This window comes from Rhinoraja longicauda, chromosome 2 (assembly GCF_053455715.1).
Source record: "Rhinoraja longicauda isolate Sanriku21f chromosome 2, sRhiLon1.1, whole genome shotgun sequence".
Taxonomy (NCBI): domain Eukaryota; kingdom Metazoa; phylum Chordata; class Chondrichthyes; order Rajiformes; family Arhynchobatidae; genus Rhinoraja; species Rhinoraja longicauda.
The window spans coordinates 114404515-114425395 of NC_135954.1; the positions used below are offsets into that span (position 1 = coordinate 114404515).

Consider the following 20881-nt stretch of genomic DNA (forward strand, 5'->3'; position numbering starts at 1 on the left):
GTCCACAGGAACTGATCCAGAGTTGAGAGAACATTGGAAAATAATCACCAATGACACCAAGATTTCTAGGGCCACCTCCTTGAGTACTCTGGGATGCAGACCATCAGGCCCTGGGGATTTATCTGCTGTCAGTCCCAACAGTTTACCTAACACCATTTCCTGACTAATGTGGATTCCCTTCAGTTCCTCCCTCCCACTAGATCCTCTAGTATTTCTGGGAGTGGGTGAGGCTTGCGGGGGGGGGGGGGGGGGGGGGGGGGGGGGGGGGGGGGGGCGGTCCTGTGGGTGGAGAGATTGAAAGGGGGAGCGGTCTGTAGAGGAGAGGGGGCGGGGTCAGTGGGGCAAGAGTGAGAGGGTGTGGTTGGTGGGGGAGGGGACTGTGGGTGTCAGGGAGGGGCTTCTAGGGGAAGGGTGGGGACTGTGGGGCTGGGGCGGTGCCTGTGCAGGGAGAGAGGAAGGTTGCTTCTAGAAAAGGATGTGCACCAATGGAGAGAACGCGCCAAGAATGTGGGGAGGGGACGGGACAAGAATGTGTACTGCTCGTGGGAGTCCAGGGATTTGTAAAAGGAGATAGTGTTAGAATGGGTAGACTATACCAAGGCAGAGTGGGGAGGGATGGATAAGGTGGGTTATGGTTGCAGGACTGGGTTAGGCACAGATTGAAGGGATAGAACCAGGGTGGGGAGTTGAAGCAGGTGTTGTTGGACCAGGTTGGGGACATAATGAGGGGTTAGGCAGAATATTGAGAGGTGGAACGGCCTTCAGAGAGTTCTGGTTGTTGCTCACAAAGCTGAGTGGCCGCCTTCTCCATCTGGATTAACAAGTGCTTGAGCATAGTAAAATAGATTGTGACCAAAACAGCCACATCACTGTAAAAGACACAAAAAGCTGGAGTAACTCAGCGGGTCAGGCTGCATCTCTGGAGAAAAGGAAGAGGTGACATTTTGGGTCGAGACCCCCCTTCAGTCTGGGGAAAGGAAATGATAGAGATAGACGGTGATATACTGAGAGATATGGAACAAATGAATGAAAGATATGCAAAGGTATTGTTGATTGTGGGCTAGGTGACAACCATATCACTGTGTTGGGTGAGGAATAAGGAGACAGCATGGATACCACTGCAGTAAATTGACCACCATGCTGCTGATGATAAAAGGTTGAAATGGGTAAAAACATAGAAGAAATGGGAAAAAACATAGGAAATAGTCCCCATTCCGATAGGTCACCTATCCATGTTCTCCAGAGATACTACCTGACCCCATGAGTAACTCCAGCACTTTGTGTTCTTTTTCTGAGGGGAAAAACAGAGTAAACTAGGAAAAAACAGATTTGTCTTTCAAAAAATAATCTAACTAGGAAAAACACAAAGGGCAGGAGTAACTCAGTGGATCAGGCAGCATTTATGGAGGACATGGATAGGTGGTGTTTCGGGTCGGGACCTTTTTTCAGACTGATTGTAGTGGAGGGAGGGGGAAAGTGTTGGAAAAGAGGCTGGCAAGTGATAGGTGGATACAGTTAAAGGGGTTATTTGCAGGTGGGTGGACAGAGGCAAGAGATGACAGAGATATAGGTGGAAGAGGATGGTGGGGAGGGGAAAAGGAAGGCAGGATAGTGGGAGAAATGGGTGTGCCCCAGGCTGGGGGGCGAGGAGGAGAGGGGAACAAACGAAGGGGTAATCAAACTAAGGTCATTAGTTATGGCAGGTATGTTTTACGATTATCTATTTCCACCGAAGGCTCGGGTTGTCAGTTATACCAGGTGTATGGAGATGTTCAGAGAACCCAGTGGGTTCCTTGTGCATTTGGTGTGTTGATGGCCCACGGTTGGAATGAAATATGTGCCTGTGATTTATCTTTATCTTGAGCTGACAGGCTCAGTATTGAGGAATAATATCAGCAGCAAGCACTGAGATGGGAAATAGCTTCCTTATTGGCTGTTCACTGACAGGCCAGACTTTATGTATATTCTGTAAACACAGCTCGGCATGTAACAGGAATATAAAGATGTTTGGTGGCTTTTGGTTTTAATGGAAAGCAGGACTGAAATATTAAAGGCATATCTGGAGAACATGGACAGGTAACGTTTCGGCTTGGACCCGAATTGAGACTGAGGAAGCGTCTCAAGCCGAAACACCACCTATCCATGTTCTCCAGATATGCTGACTGAATGGTTGAGTCAAGCACTTTGTTTTTCTTTCGAAAATCAGCATCTTCAGTTCCTTGTTTCTACATACTGAAATATTAGAGGCAATTTTCTTGACTCCTACATACTTGATTATTTGAAGGACACAGCATGGAAACAGGCCCTTCGGCCTGCCGTCCACGCCGACCCTCAATCATCAGTTCACACTAATTCTAGGTTATTTCACTTTCGCATCCACTGCCGATTCATTAAAGGCAATTTACAGAGGCCAATCAACCTATAAACCCGCACGTCTTTGGGATGTGGGAGGAAACCCGAGCACCCAGAGAAAATCCACATAGTCACAGTGTGAACATATAAACTCCACACAGACAGCACCCAAGGTCAGGAGCTAATCAGTCTGAAGAAGGGTTCCAACCCAAAAGTCACCTATTTCTTTTCTCCAGAGATGCTGCCTGACTTGCTGAGCTACTCCAGCATTTTGTGTCTATCTTTGGTGTAAACCAACATGTGTTGTTCCTTCCTACACAACTGACCCGGGACTGGTGCTGTGAGCTGTGCCGTCCTAAACTATTAGGCTTAATGATGTGAGATAATAAACCTTTACTATGTTCTGGGCAAGACTGAGAGTTGGCCACATCAACAAAAAATCTGTCGGTGCATACATTTCCTAAAATATTGATTTTTAAACTTCTAGCAATCCTGTGCAATAAATAATTTGACATCTCTAGTCACTGTAAATCAGTGGTTAAATCAGTAGTTCTGTATTTAAGCCAATCCAGAAGACAAACAGATAGGAAAAATGAGTTTCTGCCGAAAGGGCATGAACAGTTAGGGTACAAATTTTTAAAAAAACACAAAAGAAAATTTCCAGTCCACCACTTGAGCTGCATGGAAACTGATGCTAGATAAATAAGAGCAGAGAAATTTATATTTGGCTTCTAGGTTGACGTGGGAGAAATTTGTTTGATTATTGGTACGCTGGGTAGAGAGGGAGCTATTCTGTTTAGATGGACATCACTTGACTTGAATTGAGCAGTGACAAATGTCTAAGGGAATCGATAACTAAATAATAAAGGTTGGGCACCTGGTAGAGCTGCTGCCTCACAGTGCCAAGACCCGGCTTCGGTCCTGACCTCAGGTGCTGCCTGTGTGGAGTTTGCACGTTCTCCCTCTTCAACACATGGACTTGGTGGGCTGAAATGCCTGTTTCCATGCTGTATCACAAAGCTGAAGGCTTTGACATACAGTCACAGCTGCATTTATAAGCAAATTCCACAGTAATTGGTCTCTAAATTGCCCCTAGTGTGAAGGGAGCGGATGAGAAAGTGGGATAACACAGATGGTCGGTGTGGACTCGGTGGGCCAGAGGGCCTGTTTCCATGCTGCATCTCTAAAACTAGAAGGTAAACGAGAAGTGGTCGGTGAGTGGGCATTAAGAGAAAGGAGGAAGTAGTGGTGCATGATTAGCAAATTGCATAATTTAACTGGTGTCGTCGGGAAAACAGGAGCTCAGTAGCCAGTGAGGATACTGCCAATGAGAGTCAGAGCTGGCAAAGATGGTTAAAACCAAAGGCTCTTCATCTGAATGCAGGCAGCATGCAGAATAAGAATTAATGACATGAGTAGAAATAAACAGCTGCAGTATAAAGCCATTGCAGCGATGTAGTTGCATAGTGACCAAGGTTGGAGATTGAAAAGAGAAGGAAAGAGACGCAGGTAGCTTTAATTCGAAGAGTGGGATACGGCAAGAGAGATGAAGGCTCCTGGCTCAGAACATCAAGTAGTAGATAGAGAGTAGTAGTGGATAAGGCCTGGATAGAGTGGATGTGGAGAGGATGTTTTCACTCGTGGGAGAATCTAAGACTAGAGGTTATAGCCTCAGAATAAAAGGACATTCCTTTTAGAAGGAGATGAGGAGGAATTTCTTAAGTCAGAGGGTGGTGAATCTGGAATTCATTGCCACGGGCTGTGGAAGTCAATGGATACTTTTTAGGCAGAGATAGATTCTTGATTAGTGCAGGAGTCGGGTTACGGGGAGAAGGCAGGGGAATAGGGTTAACGAGGAGAGATAGATCAGCCATGATTGAATGGTGGAGTAGACGATGGGCCGAATGGCTTAATTCTGCTCCTATCACTTATGAACCTATGAATCAGAGTGAAGACATGACTAGGAGCTGAATGAGTTGATTCGAGGGGGAGGAGGGTGTGTTTTAGCCTCCAAGCAGTTCTGGCACTGCAAAGTATAATATGTATATCAGAGATTACATGTGACAGTGTACTACATTAGCCACAAAGGACTAATCTACTTAGCGACTGAGCATATCCATTGAACAGCAATAGTGTGGAGGATGAATTCATGGCTGTACAAGAAGTGTTTTATCTAGGTCCGTATGTTGAGCAGTCATTGACGGAGCAGGTTATTTTAAAGTCATGTGTTATGGGAAAAGGTTAATTGATGATTGATGGATATTTGGGTAATTGTGCGTGATTGATGGTAATTGGAGACCCTCGGACTATATTTAATCGGACTTTACTGGACTTTATCTTACACTAAATGTTATCCATCTGTACACTGGGTAGCTCGATTATAATCAAGTACAGTCTTTCCACTGACTGGATAGCATGCAACAAAATGCTTTTCACTGTACCTTCATACATGTGACAATAAACTGAACTAATCGATTGAAAGATTCAACATGGAGACAGGCCATCAAGGCCTTCAGCCCATCAAGCCCAACCATCGATCAGCCATTCGCACTAGTTACAGAATTATAGAGTCAGATAGCACAGAAACAGGCTCTTTGGCCCAACTTGCCTATGCCGACCAAGATGCCCCATCTATATTAGTGCCACTTGCCCGCATTTGGTCCATCTCCCTCTAAACTTTTACTATCCGAGAGCCTATCCAAATGGCTTTTCAATGTTATTATGGTTCTCTTATCCTGCTTTCTCACCCAATTCCTACACACTAGGGGCAATTTAGAGGCCAATTAATCTACAAATCTGCATGTCTTTGGGATGATCGGCTTGGACAAAAGTTGAAAATGATTTTGTTCAATCCGAAACTAGGGTGGCAAATTATCTGAAGCAATGCCTAGTATTGAGAATGGCTGGATTCTGCTTCACATCTGATGTGGTCAATGTGGAACTTGCAAATTCTGCCACATATGGGGAAAAAGAATTTTGTTGATGTATATGAAGGAACTGCAGATGCTGGTTTAAACCAAAGAGAGACACAAAATGCTGGAGTAACTCAGCGGGACACGCAGCATCTCTGGAGAGAAGGAATGGGTGATGTTTTGGTTCGAGACCCTTCTTCAGACTGATTTATGTTGATGTTTATTATTGTCACGTGTACTGAGGTACAGTGAAAAGCTGTGTTTTACGCTATCCAGACAGATTAGATAAACCATAAATACAATCAATCCGAACTCAAGTATGATAGGTAGAGCAAAGGTGAAGATACAGAGTGGAGAATATAGTTCTCAGCATAGTTCTCAGCATCGTAGCACGTTTTGAGTCGGGACCCTTCTTCAGATAGAACATTATTGTTGTCACATAATATGTTCAGATGCACATTCAGATATATGTTCACGTATAATAATGTTCAGAAAACACATTTTGTGCTCTCTGTGCTCCAATGAAAGAGCTGACTTGGAGCTTGAACTCTTTGTGTACATGTACATCATCATCTAGTACAGCACAGGAACATGCCCATTCGGCCCACAATGTCTGTTCCAAACATGATGCCAAAATAATCTAATCTCATCTGTTTGCACATGATCCTTAACCCTCCATTCCTTAAATATCCACATGTCTATCTAAAGGCTTCTTAAATGCCTATACCACCACCCCTGGCAAAGTCTTGCAGGCACCCACTGTGTAATAAAAAAAACATGCCTTGCACATCTATATACTAAAACTCTTGTTTGTTTATTTGTGATCGAACTACAGCCAAAACGGTGCACGATAGCTTGACAATTTTAGGCCCACCTTACTCACTGTCATCGCTTTAATGGTAAAGCAAGTAGTTTTATTGAAATCGGTTATATTTTAAAAGTTATTCACATTTTAAAGTTTAAATCTATCTCCTAGGGAGGGAGGAGGGAGGTGGGGGGGGGGAGGGAGGGGGGAGGAAGGTGGATAAGGGGGATGGAGAGGGGGAAGGGGAGGGGGGAAGGGAGGGAGAAGGGGAGGGAGGGAGGAGAGGGTAGGAGAGGGTGCTGCACCAATGCAGGAGAGGTTTGGGCCCAACAGGTCCACTTGGTCTAGTCTCCTTTAAATTTCCCCTCTCCGATCATAAATTTATGCACTCTCGTCGGTATATTGTAGCTTGATGTGGAGTTAACATACAAGTGCATCATGCAATTAGGAAAGAAAATTTCAAGATGCTTTGAGAATAAGAGTATAGATGTATTGTTTCTGTTGTGGCCATGGTGACATTGTGCCCAGGATATTATTCATAGGTCGAGTCTTCTATTGTAAGTTAAATCTATTCTTGGGTTGGGTGTGGACCAAAGGTTCACCAAATTGATTCCTGGGGATGATAGTTTCCATATGAGGGGGATGGCAGCACAGTGGCACAGGGGTAGAGTTGTTGCCTCACAGCGCCAGTGACCCGGGTTCGATCCTAACCTTGGGTGCTGTCTGTGTGTGGTGTATGCATAGTCTCCCTGTGACTGGGTTTTCTCCAGGTGCTCCGGTTTCCTCCCACTTTCCAAAGACGTGCAGGTTTGTAGGTTGATTGGCATCTGTAAATTGCTCCTAGTGTGTAGGATAGAATCAGTGTACAGATAACCGTTGGTCAGCATGGGCTGAAGTGTCTGTTTCCATGCTATATATCACTAAACTAAAATGTTAAGCATTCAGGATCTTTATTGTGTTTAGAAGAATGAAAGATGACCTTATTGAAGGAAAGAGAATTTATTTTGAGGATTGTCAGGGTAGATTTATTTGTATTGGTTTATTATTGTCACCTGCACCAAGATTAAAATAAGATGCAAGATTCTCAATCGAAACATAGAAAAATAGGTGCAGGAGTAGGCCATTCGGCCCTTCGAGCCGGCACCACATCAATATGATCATGGCTGATCATCTAAAATCATCCCGTTCCTGTTTTTTCCCCATATCCCTTGATTCCTTTAGCCCTCAGAGCTAAATCTAACTCTCTCTTGAAAACATCCAGTGAATTGGCCTCCACTGCCTTCTGTGGCAGAGAATTCCACAGATTCACAACTCTGGGTGAAAAGGTTTTTCCTCATCTCAGTCCTAAATGGCCTCCCCCTTATTCTTAAACTGTGACTTCTGGTTCTGGACTCCCCCAACATCGGGAACAAGCATTTTTCTTGCATCTAGCCTGTCCAAACCTTTAAGAATGTTATATGTTTCTATAAGATCCCCTCTCATCCTTCTAAATTCCAGTGAATACAAGCCCAGTCGACCCATTCTTTCGTCATATGTTAGTCCCGCCATCCTGGGAATTAACCTGGTGAACCTACGCTGCACTCCCTCAATAGCAATAATGACCGTCCTCAAATTAGGAGACCAAAATTGCACACAATACTCCAGGTGCAGTCTCACCAGGGCCCTGTACAACTGCAGTAGGACCTCCTTGCTCCTAAACTCAAATCCTCTCGCAATGAAGGCCAACATGCCATTAGTTGTCTTCACTGCCTGCTGTACCTGCATGCTTACTTTCAATGACTGATGTACAAGGACACCCAGGTTTCCATTGCACCTCCGCTTTTCCTAATCTGACACCATTCAGATAATAATTTGCCTTCCCGTTCTTGCCACCAGAGTGGATAACCTCACATTTATCCACATTATACTGCATCTGCCCACTCACCCAACTATCTAAGTCACCATGCAGCCTCATAGCATCCTTCTCGCAGCTCACACTGCCACCCAGCTTTGTGCCATCCGCAAACTGGGAGATGTTACATTTACCTTGTCTAAATCATTAATATATATTGTAAATAACTGGGGTCCCAGCACTGAGCCTTGTGGCACCCATGCCGTCCATTCTGAAAAGGACCCGTTAATTCCTGCTCTTTGCTTCCTGTCTGCCAACCAGTTCTCTATCCATGTCAATACCCTACCCCCAATACCATGTGCTCTAATTTTGCACACTAATCTCTTGTGTGGGACCTTGTCATAGGCTGTTTAAAAGTCCAGATACGCCACATCCACTGTTTCTCCCTTATCTATTCTACTTGTTGCATCCTCAAAAAAAATTCCAGAAGACTGGTTAAGCATGATTTCCCCTTCATAAATCTCTGCTGACTTTGACTGATCCTGTCACTGCTTTCCAAATGCACTGCTATAATATCTTTAACAATCGACTCAAGCATCTTCCCCACTACCGATGTAAGGCTAACTGGTCTATAATTTCCTGTTTTCTCTCTCCCTCCTTTCTTAAAGAGTGGAGTTACATTGGCTATCCTCCAGTCCACAGGAACTAATCCAGAGTTGAGAGAACATTGGAAAATGTTCACCAATGCGTCCACGATTTCTAGGGCCACCTCCTTGAGTACTCTGGGATGCAGACCATCAGGCCCTGTGGGTTTATCTGCCTTCAGTCCCAACAATTTTACCTAACACCATTTTCTGACATGTGGATTCCCTTCAGTTCCTCCCTCCCACTAGATCATCGATCCCCTAGTGTTTCTGGGAGATTGTTTGTGTGTTCCTTAATGAAGACAGAACCAAAGTACTCATTTAACTTCTGCCATTTTCTTGTTTCCCATTATAAATTCACCTGTCTCTGATTGTAAGGGATCTACATTTGTCTTCACTAATCTTTACCTCAATGCACTAGGTTGGGAGATCAGGTCTACACCCTAGCTTATATGAGGACCGTTCAGTAATCTGATGACAGTGGGGAGTAACTATTCCTGAATCCGGTGGTGCTTTCTAGCTTTTGTACCTGCTGTCCAACAGAGCAGGGGACCTTGATTATGTTGGTTGCTTTCCCGAGAACCAAGGGTCACAGTATCAATACAAGTGCTTATTGACAAGCCATTCACAATCGAGATGAGAAGAAAAAGATTGGTAGATTTCTTAGATGCTAGGTGAATCAGTTGGATATTGGGTTTGTGTAGGCATGTGGCACTAGAGTGAAAAGATCAGCTTTGATCTTATTGAATTCTGGAACAGGCGCAAGGCAGTGTGGCCTATTTATATTATTTTGTGTGTTTCTTTTTCAAAAGCAATATACAGTGAATGATGGAGGTCTCAAATAACCCAATTGGGGTGGCACGGTGGCGCAGAGGTAGAGTTGCTGTCTTACAGCGCCAGAGACCCGGGTTCGATCCTGACTACGGGGTGCTGTCTGTACAGAGTTTGCATGTTCTCCCTGTGACTGTGTGGGTTTTCCCCTGGTCATATAGTCATAGAGTGATACAGTGTGGAAACAGGCCCTCCAGCCCAACTTGCCCACACCAGCCAACATGTCCCAGCTACACTAGTCCCACCTGGCTGTGTTTGGTCCATTTCCCACTAAACCTGTCCTATCCATGTACCTGTCTAACTGTTTGTTAAATGTTGGGATAGTCCCTGCCTCAACTACCTCCTCTGACAGCTTGTTCCATACAGCCACCACCCTTTGTATGAAAAAGCTACCCATCAGATTCCTATTAATTTTTTTCCCCTTCACCTTAAACATATATCCTCTACTCCTTGATTCACCTACTCTGGGCAAGAGACTCTGTGCATCCGATTTCTTCCAAATTCCAAAGATGTACAGGTTTGTAGGTTTGTAGCTTCAGTAAAAATGTAAAATTGTCCCCAGTGCGTAGGATGGTGCTAGTGTACGGGATCACTGGTTGGCGTGGTTCTGGTGGGCCGAAGGTCCATTTTCACGCTGTATCTCTAAACTAAACTAAATAGTAAATGCTGGAAATACTCAGTATGTCAGGCAGCATGTTGAGAAAGAATTGTTGATGAAAGCTCAGATGCAGGTCATTAACGGGATATTTTCTCTGTTGCCCTCTCCATAGATTTGCCTGTTCTGAGTGTTTACTGATTTTTGATTTGTTTTCATTTCTTACTTATTTTCCTCAGTGCTTTATTTTAAGATGGTACATAATTCTGGAGGGACAGGGTACCTCCTCTAAAAAGTTAAAAACTAGATTGATGTTCAACATTAAATAGTCTTTTGTGAACTATTATATGCCTACCGGCGTTTTTTGTCGACCATTAAAGCACCGATTCCCTGCCTCTGTGGACAACTTGGTGTATTTTGAGGAAATGGTCTTTTAGACAGACATTGTTGAATTGTACAGGACTCCCTGGAGAGTGATAAGGATAGTTAAACTTGACACACGGCAGTACAGACCCAGTGGAGATGAACTTGTATTTAGTGAGAATCAGGCCAAACGCTGTCAAGTTTTGATGGTTTTAACATGCACAGAGTGTTAATCTTCGACAGTAACATAGGATGGAAGTATAAAAGCAAGCAAGGTGTGACATAGGAAGGAATTACAATTACAGGGCAACCTTTTTATACTGCCTGGAACGTGGTGCCAGGGGGTCGGGGGGGTGGCTGAGCAGCTACAATGGTGGGATGTATAAGACGTTTAGATAGGCATAGAATATGCAGGGAATGGAGGGATATGAAGTATGTGCATGCAGATACAAGATAGTATTGGCATCATGTTCGGAGCAGACATTGTGGACAATTGGGTCTGTTTTTGTGCTGTACAGTTCTATGTATGGATTTGTGCCTGGAAGGTCATGTTTGACTAATCTTCTTGAATTTTTTGAAGAGGTTACCAGGGAAATTGATAAGGGCAAGGCTGTGGATGTTGTCTATATGGACTTTAGTAAGGCATTTGACAAGGTTCCACACGGTAGGTTGATTAAGAAGGTTAAATCGTTGGGTATTAATAGTGAGGTTGCAAGATGGATTCAACAATGGCTGAATGGGAGATACCAGAGGGTAATGGTTGACAACTGTATGTCAGGTTGGAGGCCAGTGTCTAGTGGAGTACCCCAAGGATCTGTGTTGGGTCCACTGTTGTTTGTCATTTACATTAATGATCTGGATGATGGTGTGGCAAATTGGATTAGTAAATATGCAGATGATACTAAGATAGGTGGTGTAGTTAATAATGAAGTAGAGTTTCAAAGTCTACAGAGACACTTGGGCCTTTTGGAAGGGTGGGCTGAAAGATGGCAGATGGAGTTTAATGCTGATAAGGATGAGGTGCTGCATTTTGGTAGGACAAATCAAAATAGGACGTACAGGGTAAATGGTAGGGAATTGAGGAATGCAGTGGAACAGAGGGATCTGGGAATAACTGTGCATTGTTCCCTGAAGGTGGAATCTCATGTGGATAGGGTGGTGAAGAAGGCGTTTGGTATGCTTGCCTTTATAAATCAGAGCATCGAATATAGAAGTTGGGATGTAATGTTAAAATTGTACAGGGCATTGGTGAGGCCGAATCTGGAGTATGGTGTGCAGTTCTGGTCGCCAAATTATAGGAAGGATGTCGACAAAATGGAGAGGGTACAGAGGAGATTTACTAGAATGTTGCCTGGGTTTCAGCACTTAAGCTACAGAGAGAGGTTGAAGAGGTTGGGTCTTTATTCTTTGGAGCGTAGAAGGTTGAGGGGGGACTTGATAGAGGTTTTAAAAATTTTAAGAGGGACGGACAGAGTTGACGTGGGTAGGCTTTTCCCCTTGAGAGTGGGGAAGATTCCAACAAGGGGACATAACTTTAGAATTGGGGGACAAAAGTTTAGGGGTGACGTGAGGGGTAATTTCTTTACTCAGAGGGTGGTAGCTGTATGGAATGGGCTTCCGGTGGAAGTGGTGGAGGCAGGCTCGATTTTATTATTTAAGAGTAAATTGGATCGGTATATGGATGAGAGGGGATTGGAGGGTTATGGTCTGAGAGCAGGTAGATGAGACTAGGTCAGAGAGAGTGGTCGGCGTGGACTAGTAGGGCCGAATGGGCCTGTTTCCGTGCCGTAGTTGTTATATGGTTATATGGTTATATGGTTATATGGTTATTTGTTCCGTGTAACCATGATAGTGCAAAAACCAAAGTCCGTAGTGCTGATGATACAAAAGTAGGTGGTTTTGCAGATAGTGAAGATGGTTGTGAAAAATTGCAACAGGATCTTGATTGATTGGCCAGGTGGGCTGAGGAATTGTTGATGGAATTTATTACAGAGAAATGTGAGGTGTTGCATTTTGGGAAATCTAACAAGGGCCGGAGCTACACAGTGAGTGGTAGGGCTCTGGGGAGTGTTGTAGAGCGGAGGGATCTAAGAGTGCAGGTGCATGGTTCCTTAAAGGTGGAGTAGCAGGTAGATAAAGTGGTCAAAAAGGCTTTTGACACTTTGGCCTTCATCAGTCAGAATATTGAATATTGAATATTGGGAGGTCATGTTACAGTTGTATAAGATGTGGGTGAGGCTGCATTTACAGTATTGTGTTTGGTTCTGGGCACCATGTTATAGGAAAGATGTTGTCAAGCTGGATGTTGTCAAGCTACAGAGAATATTTACGAGGATGTTGCCAGGACTAGAGGGTCTGAGTGATAAGGAGAGGTTGGGTAGACGGACTCTATTCCTTGGAGTGCAGGAGGAAGAGAGGTGATCTTATTGAGGTGTATAAAATCATGAGAGGAATAGATCGGGTAGATGCAGAGTCTTGCTCGGAGTAGGTGAAACGAGGACCAGAGGACATAAGTTTAATGTGAAGGGGAAACGATTTAATAGGAATCTGAGGGGTAATTTTTTCACACAAAGGTGGTGGGTGCATGGAACAAGCTGCCAAGGGAGGTAGGTGAGGCAGGGAACATCCCAACATTTAAGAAACAGACAGGTTTGGAGGGATATTGACCAAACGCAGGCAGGTGGGACTAGTCTAGCTGGGACATGTTGGTTGGTGTAGGCGAGTTGGGCCGAAGGACCTGTTTCCACTCTGTATCACTCTATGACTCTATGAGAAGATTGCTTTTTCCATTTCACACCATGCTCGCATTTATACAGACTCCAATCCCATGTTGCTATCCATGAAAACAGAGAGGATGAGAGGAGTTTCTTCCCACAGGCCATCAGGACTGTTAACTCTCATATCACCAGGGACTAATTTAATTTACTGTATTAATTCATTTTTTGTGTTAAATTTTTTTTTCTCTTCTGTTTTGTAGTTTAGCACAATCCGCAGGCGTTGCCACTTTCATTTCACTGCACATCTTGTATATGTATGTGACAAATAAACTTGACTTGACTTGATTAATACTCGATGTATATTGAAACCATAACACCATCAAATGTTACGCAATTCATGAAAGGAGGGACACAGAATGCAAGAAACTCCAGGCCAGTTAGTCTAGCACCTGGCTGTGAGGGCAGCACGGTGGCACAGCGGTAGAGTTGATGCCTTACGTGCCAGAGAGCCGGGTTCAATCCTGACGTTGGGTGCTGTCTGTACGGAGTTTGTATGTTCACCCTGTGACCTGGGTGGGTTTCCTCCGGGTGCTCTGGTTTCCTCCCACACTCCAAAGACATACAGGTTTGAAGGTTAACTGGCTTTGGTTAAAAATTGTAAATTGTCCCTCGTGTGTAGGGTAGTGCTAGTGTACGGGGATTGCTGGTTGGTGCGGACTCGGTGGGCCGAAGGGCCTATTTCCACACGTCTAAAGTGAGAAAATGGTGGAATTCATCATCAAGGAGATAATTATAAGACACTAGACCATGTGGACCCATTGGGCCCAAACCTCTCCTGCTTTGGTGCAGCACCCTCTCCTTCCCACCCCCTCCTTCCCCCTCCCCTTCCCCCCCTCCCCCCTCCCCTTCCCCCCTCCCCATCCCCTCCCCCACTCCATCCCCCTCAACGCCCCTTACCCTCCCTCCCTCCCTCCCTCCCCCCCTCCCTCCCCCCCCTCCCTCCCTAGGAGATAGATTTAAACATTAAAATGTGAATAACTTTAAAAATATAACACCGATTTCAATGAAACTTCTTCCATTAGCACCAAAGGGACGGCGGTGAGTAAGGTGTGCCTAAAATTGTCACTCTATTGTGTACCATTTTGGCTGTAGTTCAGGAACAAACAAACAAACAAACGAGAGTTTTAGTACAGCTTAAGGATAAGGGGGAAGTCTTTTAGGACCGAGATGAGAAAACATTTCTTCACACAGAGAGTGGTGAGTCTGGAATTCTCTGCCACAGAAGGTAGTTGAGGCCAGTTCATTGGCTATATTTAAGAGGGAGTTAGATGTGGCCCTTGTGGCTAAAGGGATCAGGAGGTATGGAGAGAAGGCAGGTACAGGTTACTGAGCTGGATGATCATATTGAATGGCGGTGCAGGCTCGAAGGGCCGAATGGCCTACTCCTGCACCTATTTTCTATGTTTCTATGTTTCTATATAGATTCAGAAAAATCATAAGAGAACCAAGAAGAGCTTGTCATGATTTTATGAAAGGTAAGAAGGCCCCGACCCAAATTGTCACCCATCCTTTTTCTCCAGAGAGAGACTTACTCCAGCACTTTGTGTCTATCTTGTATTTGATAAACTGGGTCTTGATTTAGTTTAGCGTGGAAACAGACCCTTTGCCCACTGCGCTAAACAATAATCACCCCATCTGCTGGTTCTATGCTACACTCTGGGGACAATGTACAGAAACCAATGAACCTACAAACCTGCAGATTTTTGGAATGTGGGAGGAAATTGGGGCACCCGGAGAAACCCCACGCAGTTGCAGGGAGAACGTACAAACTCCATACAGACAGCACCTGTAGTTAGTATTAAACCTGGGTCTCTGGTGCTGTAAGGCAACAATTGCTGCCCGGAGTCACAACCCAGGGAATCCCCGTGTAGGGAGTCTTTGAGCAGCAGAAGTAAGCCAATTCACACCTTGAGTCTTTAACCAACAAGGTGGACAGAGGGAGACCATTGAGGTTTCCCCAGCCCCTCCTGCACACACAAGTCAGGAGAATGATAGAATACTCTGCACTTGCCTGGATGAGGGAAGCAAGAACAATTCTCAAGGAGCTCAACACAGCCCAGGTCAAAGCAGCCCGCTTGAATGGTACCATTCACCATCCTTGGCATTCATTGCCTCCATCATTGGCTTGTGTGCATCATCATAAAATGCACTACACTTACTCCCCCAGATGCCCCAATCGCCCTTCCCAAACCCTGACCTCTACCACCAAGAAGGGCAAGGGTAGCAGGTGTAGGGGTACACGCACACCATCCGACTTGGAAATATATTGCCAGTCCTTTATTGCTGCTGGGTCAAAATACCAGAACTCCCTGTCTAACAGCACCATCGTAGAAGGATTGCTGTGATTAAACCCAAGAAGCTCACTACCAACTTCTCAGCAGATAGGTATGTAAGCGCTGGGCTTAATGGGCCACTTGCATCCTAATAATGAATGAAAAAAGAAGCAAAGTCACTTGGGCCATTCCAAATAATTGAGCAGTGAAGGAAAATAGGGGTTTGGTCATCTGTTTAAATAACGTGTGTTAAATCAAATTCTTTACCTTCAGTCTGAATAATCACACGTGATACTGGATTAGCACATCAGATTTATTCCACCATGGGGTTCTTCCCGAGAAGATCTCCAGACACAACACTAGTGTCTGAAGAGACCTCAACTCAGGGGAGGGGAAGAACAACTTCTCCACGATTGTTTACTTTTTTATACAGAAAAAGAGAGGTGTGACAAAAAGAAATCAAGGACCAATTACACATCTAATACAAGGACCAATTACACATCTAATACAATTCCCATGGTTACAGAGAAGACAAAATCATTGATACAGGTCACATGCTCAGAAACCAAACCATTAATATAAGTCACATGTTTTTAGAGAAACGCATCAATTTACCTAGAGTGGATTCAAAACTTTTCCTACTTTCACACGTACCCAAATAAGGAGTTGTTACTAAGAAAGAAACTTTCTTATCTCTATAGACGAGCAATCTCGTAGCTGCATGACCTTGCTTTACTGTTTCAATACACAGCACTCGCAGTCAGACAGAGTAGTGGGAGAGGACAATAGCCCATCTCTTCTGTACACGCCTTATCATTCGTAAAGGGACAAACACATTCTGTTCCCAAGGATAACATTTCTGCCACAAGCATCCATCTTACTGCTTTCCACTAAAATAAGCATTCATTTTATATTAGCTAAAACAACAAAAGAAACCATCTCTACTACAACAAAATATAATATCTCTAATTGACTATATCAGCTAATAGCATAGATTCTCATGTAAGCGCTGGGCTTAATGGGCCACTTGCATCCTAATAATGAATGAAAAAAGAAGCAAAGTCACTTGGGCCATTCCAAATAATTGAGCAGTAAAGGAAAATAGGGGTTTGGTCATCTGTTTAAATAACGTGCAGCATATAAACTATAACAATGTTTGGGACAAAGACCCATCATTTATTTATTTGCCTCTGTACTCCACATTTTGAGATTTGTAATAGAACAAATCACGTGGTTAAAATGCACATTGTCAGATTTTAATAAAGGCCATTTTTTTTGCATTTTGGTTTATGCATGTAGAAATTTATACATAGTCCCCCCATTTCAGGGCACCATAATGTTTGTAACACAGCAATGTCATGTAAATGAAAGTAGCCATATTTAGTATTTTGTTGTATATCTGCTTGTAATAACTGCTTGATGTCCAAGATTCATGGACATCACCAGTTGCTGGGTGCCTTCTCTGGTGATGCTCTGCCAGGACTGTATTGCAGCCATTTTTAGCTGATGCTTGTTTTGGGGGCTAGTCCCCTTCAGTTTTCTCTTCAGCATATAAAAAGCATGCTCAATTGGGATCAGATCGGGTGATTGACTTGGCCACTCAAGAATTTACCATTTTTTAGCTTCGAAAAACTCCTTTGTTGCTTTAGCAGTACGTTTGGGATCATTGTTGCTGTAGAATGAACTGCTGACCAATGAGTTTTGAGGCATTTGTTTGAACTTGAGCAGATAGGATGTGTCTATACACTTTAGAATTCATTATGCTACTATCATCAGCAGTTGCATCATCAGTGAAGATAAGTGAACCAGTACCTTCAGCAGCCATACATGCCCAGGCCACAACACCCTCACCATTGTGTTTCACAGATGAGGTGGTATGCTTTGGATCTTGGGCAGTTCCTTCTCTCCTCCATACTTTGCTTTTGCCATCACTCTGATATAAGTTCATCTTCGTCTCATCTGTGCACAAGACCTTTTTCCAGAACTGTGGTTGCTCTTTTAAGTACTTCTTGGCAAACTGTAATCTGGCCGTCCTATTTTTGCGGCTAACCAGTGGTTTGCATCTTGCAGTGTAGCCTCTGTATTTCTGTTCATGAAGTCTTCTGCGGACAGTGGTCATTGACAAATCCACACCTGACCCCTGAAGAGTGTTTCTGATCTGTCGGACAGGTGTTTGGGGATTTTTCTTTATTATGGAGAGAATTCTTCTGTCATCAGCTGTGGAGGTCTTCCTTGGCCTGCCAGTCCCTTTGCGATTAGTAAGATCACCAGTGCTCTTTCTTCTTAATGATGTTCCAAACAGTTGATTTTGGCAAGCCTAAGTTTTGGCTGATGTCTCTAACAGTTTTATTCTTGTTTCTCAGTTTCATAATGGCTTCTTTGGTTTTCATTGGCACAACGTTGGTCCCCATGTTGATAAACAGCAATAAAAGTTTCCAAAGGTGATGGAAAGACTGGAGGAAAGACGAGGGGCTGAGAGCTCTCTTATACCTGCATTTAGGAGGCATTTAAAAACACCTGAGCAATTACAAACAACTGTGAAGCAATGTGTCCCAAACATTATGGTGCCCTGAAATGGGGGGACTATGTAATTTCTAGCTGTAATTTCAACATGGTGAAACCAAAATGTAGAAAAATACCCTTTAATAAAATCTGACAATATGCACGTTAACCACATGTCATTTCTTCTATTACAAATGTCAAATTGTGGAGTACAGAAGCAAATAAATAAATGATGGGTCTTTGTCACAAAAATTATGGAGGGCACTGTAGAAAATACAGTGGCACAGCTGGTGCTCACAGTGCCAGAGGCCCGGGATCGATCCTGACCTCTAGTGCTGTCTGTGGAGTTTGCATGTTCTCGCGTGAGTTTTTACTCCGGGTGCTCTGGTTTCTTCCCACATCCCAAAGATGCGTGGGTTTGCAGGTTAATTGTTTTCTGTATATGGCCCCAGTGTGTCGGGCGTGGATGAGAAAGTGGGATAACATAAAACTTAGTGTGAACGGCTGATCAATTTATGGTCGGCATCAACTCAGTGGGCCGAAGTGCCTGTTTCCATGCTGTATCTCTAAACTAAGCTAAACTACTGTGAATGGATGATCAGTGGTCAGCGTGGACTCGGTGGGTCGAAGAGCCTGTTCCGCTGTATCTCCAAACTAAACTCACTTTGAGACTCAAATGTTGCAAAGGAAAGGTTCAGCTAATTCTAGATGATAGCTGCTATTAGTAATAGTCTAGTTAAGTTCCAGCATGACCATTAAGAAGAAATGTTTCAAGTGAATCATCATATATTTTGCTCCACCCTAGGGCTTGAAGAAGACGATTTCTGCCATGGACCAGGAACTTCCACGCACAGAAAGCTGCATTAACACCCGCAACGAACTCAAGAAGGTGCTGCACCTCGAGCTGCTATATAAACAGAACAAGGTGAGTAAGGATAGCACTTCTGTGGCTGAACGACAGGAACTGGAATGAATTTTAAATCCGGTGTGACCTAGAGTCTCTTCATTTATACGCTCAGCTTGATGATATATTGCTTTGTTGCTAGTGTGCTAGCCACACTGTTATAGCTATCAACTGGCATAGATTCACTACTGCTGAACATATGAAGTGGCTGTTACCCATCTCCCCCCCAAAATGTTCCTCCTTCTATAGCGGGTCACATTAGTGGCGTAGCTGGTGGAGCCGCTGCATCACAGCATCAGAGACCCCGGTTGATCCCAGCTTCCGTACTATCTGTAAATTTGCACGTTCTTCCTGTGAATGCGTGGGTTTCCTCCGGGTGTTCCGGTTTCCTCCCACATCCCAAAGACGTGCAGGTTTATGGGTTAATTGGCCTCTGCAAATTGCCCTTAGTGTGCAGAGAATGGATATGAAAGTGGTATGACGTAGAACTAGTGAACGAGTGATCGATGGTCGGCGTGGACTCGGTGGGCCTGTTTCCATGCTGTATCTCTGAGCTAAACATTTGAGACAGGACATCCAGTAACTTTCCCACCACTGATGTCCCCACTTATACCATTTTTTGAAATGTCAGTCCATATTCATGAAGACCTTAAAAAAATTGTTCTGGTGGGTAAATAATATAGAGTGTTGCAACACAAGCGGAAATCACTCAGGCTGTTGTGCCAATGCCAACTATTTGAAAAAGCTAAGTTCGTTTCACCCTAGGAAAACCCACACAGTCACAGGTAGAAGGTACAAACTCTGCACAGATAGCATCCATAGTCAGGATCGAACCCGGGTCTTTGGCACTGTAAGGTGGTAACTCTACTGCCGTGCCACTGTAAAGCCCTATTAAACCTGCCTTCACCACTTTGTGTCCTGACCCAAATGTGCCACATCCATTTCCTCCACAGATGCTGCCTGACACACTAAGTTATTCCAGCACTTTGTGCTTTGCTCAAGCTTCCAGTATTTGTGGTTCCTGTGTCTCCATTGTGAAATGGGATGTCCCATGCACCAAGCCATGTTGACTTTCCCTAATCAGCCCTTGCCTTTCCAAATGAAATAGATCCTGTCCCTCAGAATCCCTTCTAGTACTTTCCCACCACTGATGTCCCCACTTATACCAATTTCTAAAATGTCATAGTCATAGAGTAATACGGCACAGGCCATTCAGCCCAACTCGTCCATTCTGACCCAAGATGCCCCATTTAAGCTAGTCCCATTTGCCCACATTTGGTCCGTATCCATCTCAACTCTTCCCATCCATGTACTTGTCCAAGTGTTTTTGAAGTCTTATTATTGTACCTGCCTCTACTACCTCCTCTGGCAGCTTGCTCCATATACCCACCACCCTCCGAATGAGAAAGCTGCTTCTCAGGTTCCTATTAAATCTTTCCTCTCTCATCTTAACAGACTCTGTGCATTCACCCTGTCAATTCCCTTCATGATTTTATACATTTTTGTAAGATCACCCCTGTTCCTCCTGCACTCCAAGGAATAAAGTCCGAGCTTCCCCAACCTCTCCCAATAGCTCAGGTCCTTGAAATGTGTTTTCCTATTTTATGATCTTGGGTTTAGGTTTATTATCGTCATGTGCGATGAAAAGCTTTTTAAGCATAGTATTACCAGATCTGTGTGGATAACATATTTTGCATGCTATCCAAACAGACCAGCTAATACTACACTTAAATGCAATCATTTCAATCTTAAGTATAATAGGAGTGTAGAGGGGAAGATACAGAGTGCAGAGTATAGTTCTCAGCATTGTAGCGCACCATTTCCCAATGTGGGAGAGATGAATTGGACAATACCCTAGCTTTTAATCTGCATAATCCTGGTCTTTAAAACAAGAAACAAATGAAAAAGATTTGGCGATTTGAGTAAGGAATATGCTTTTGCCATTTTCTGCATTAGGATAGCCTATAAAAAATAAAACATCGCACATATTTTCTTAGAGTATTTGAAGCCATTTAATGCACAGAAAAATCTTCAAGGCATCTTCAAGGCATCACAAGGAGTGTTATCAGGGAAAATTTGGGATTGAAATACG

General features: G+C 43.9%; 1 protein-coding gene across 2 annotated transcripts in view; it reads left to right on the forward strand.

The window, feature by feature from the left end:
- mindy4 (MINDY lysine 48 deubiquitinase 4) overlaps positions 1-20881 on the forward strand; it is a 163955-nt gene that overhangs the window by 4241 nt on the left and 138833 nt on the right. For both annotated transcript variants that reach the window (XM_078426293.1, XM_078426303.1), the window contains exon 2: positions 18691-18810. In XM_078426293.1, coding sequence (XP_078282419.1) covers positions 18691-18810 — 120 coding nt within the window. The remainder of the gene's footprint in view (positions 1-18690; positions 18811-20881) is intronic.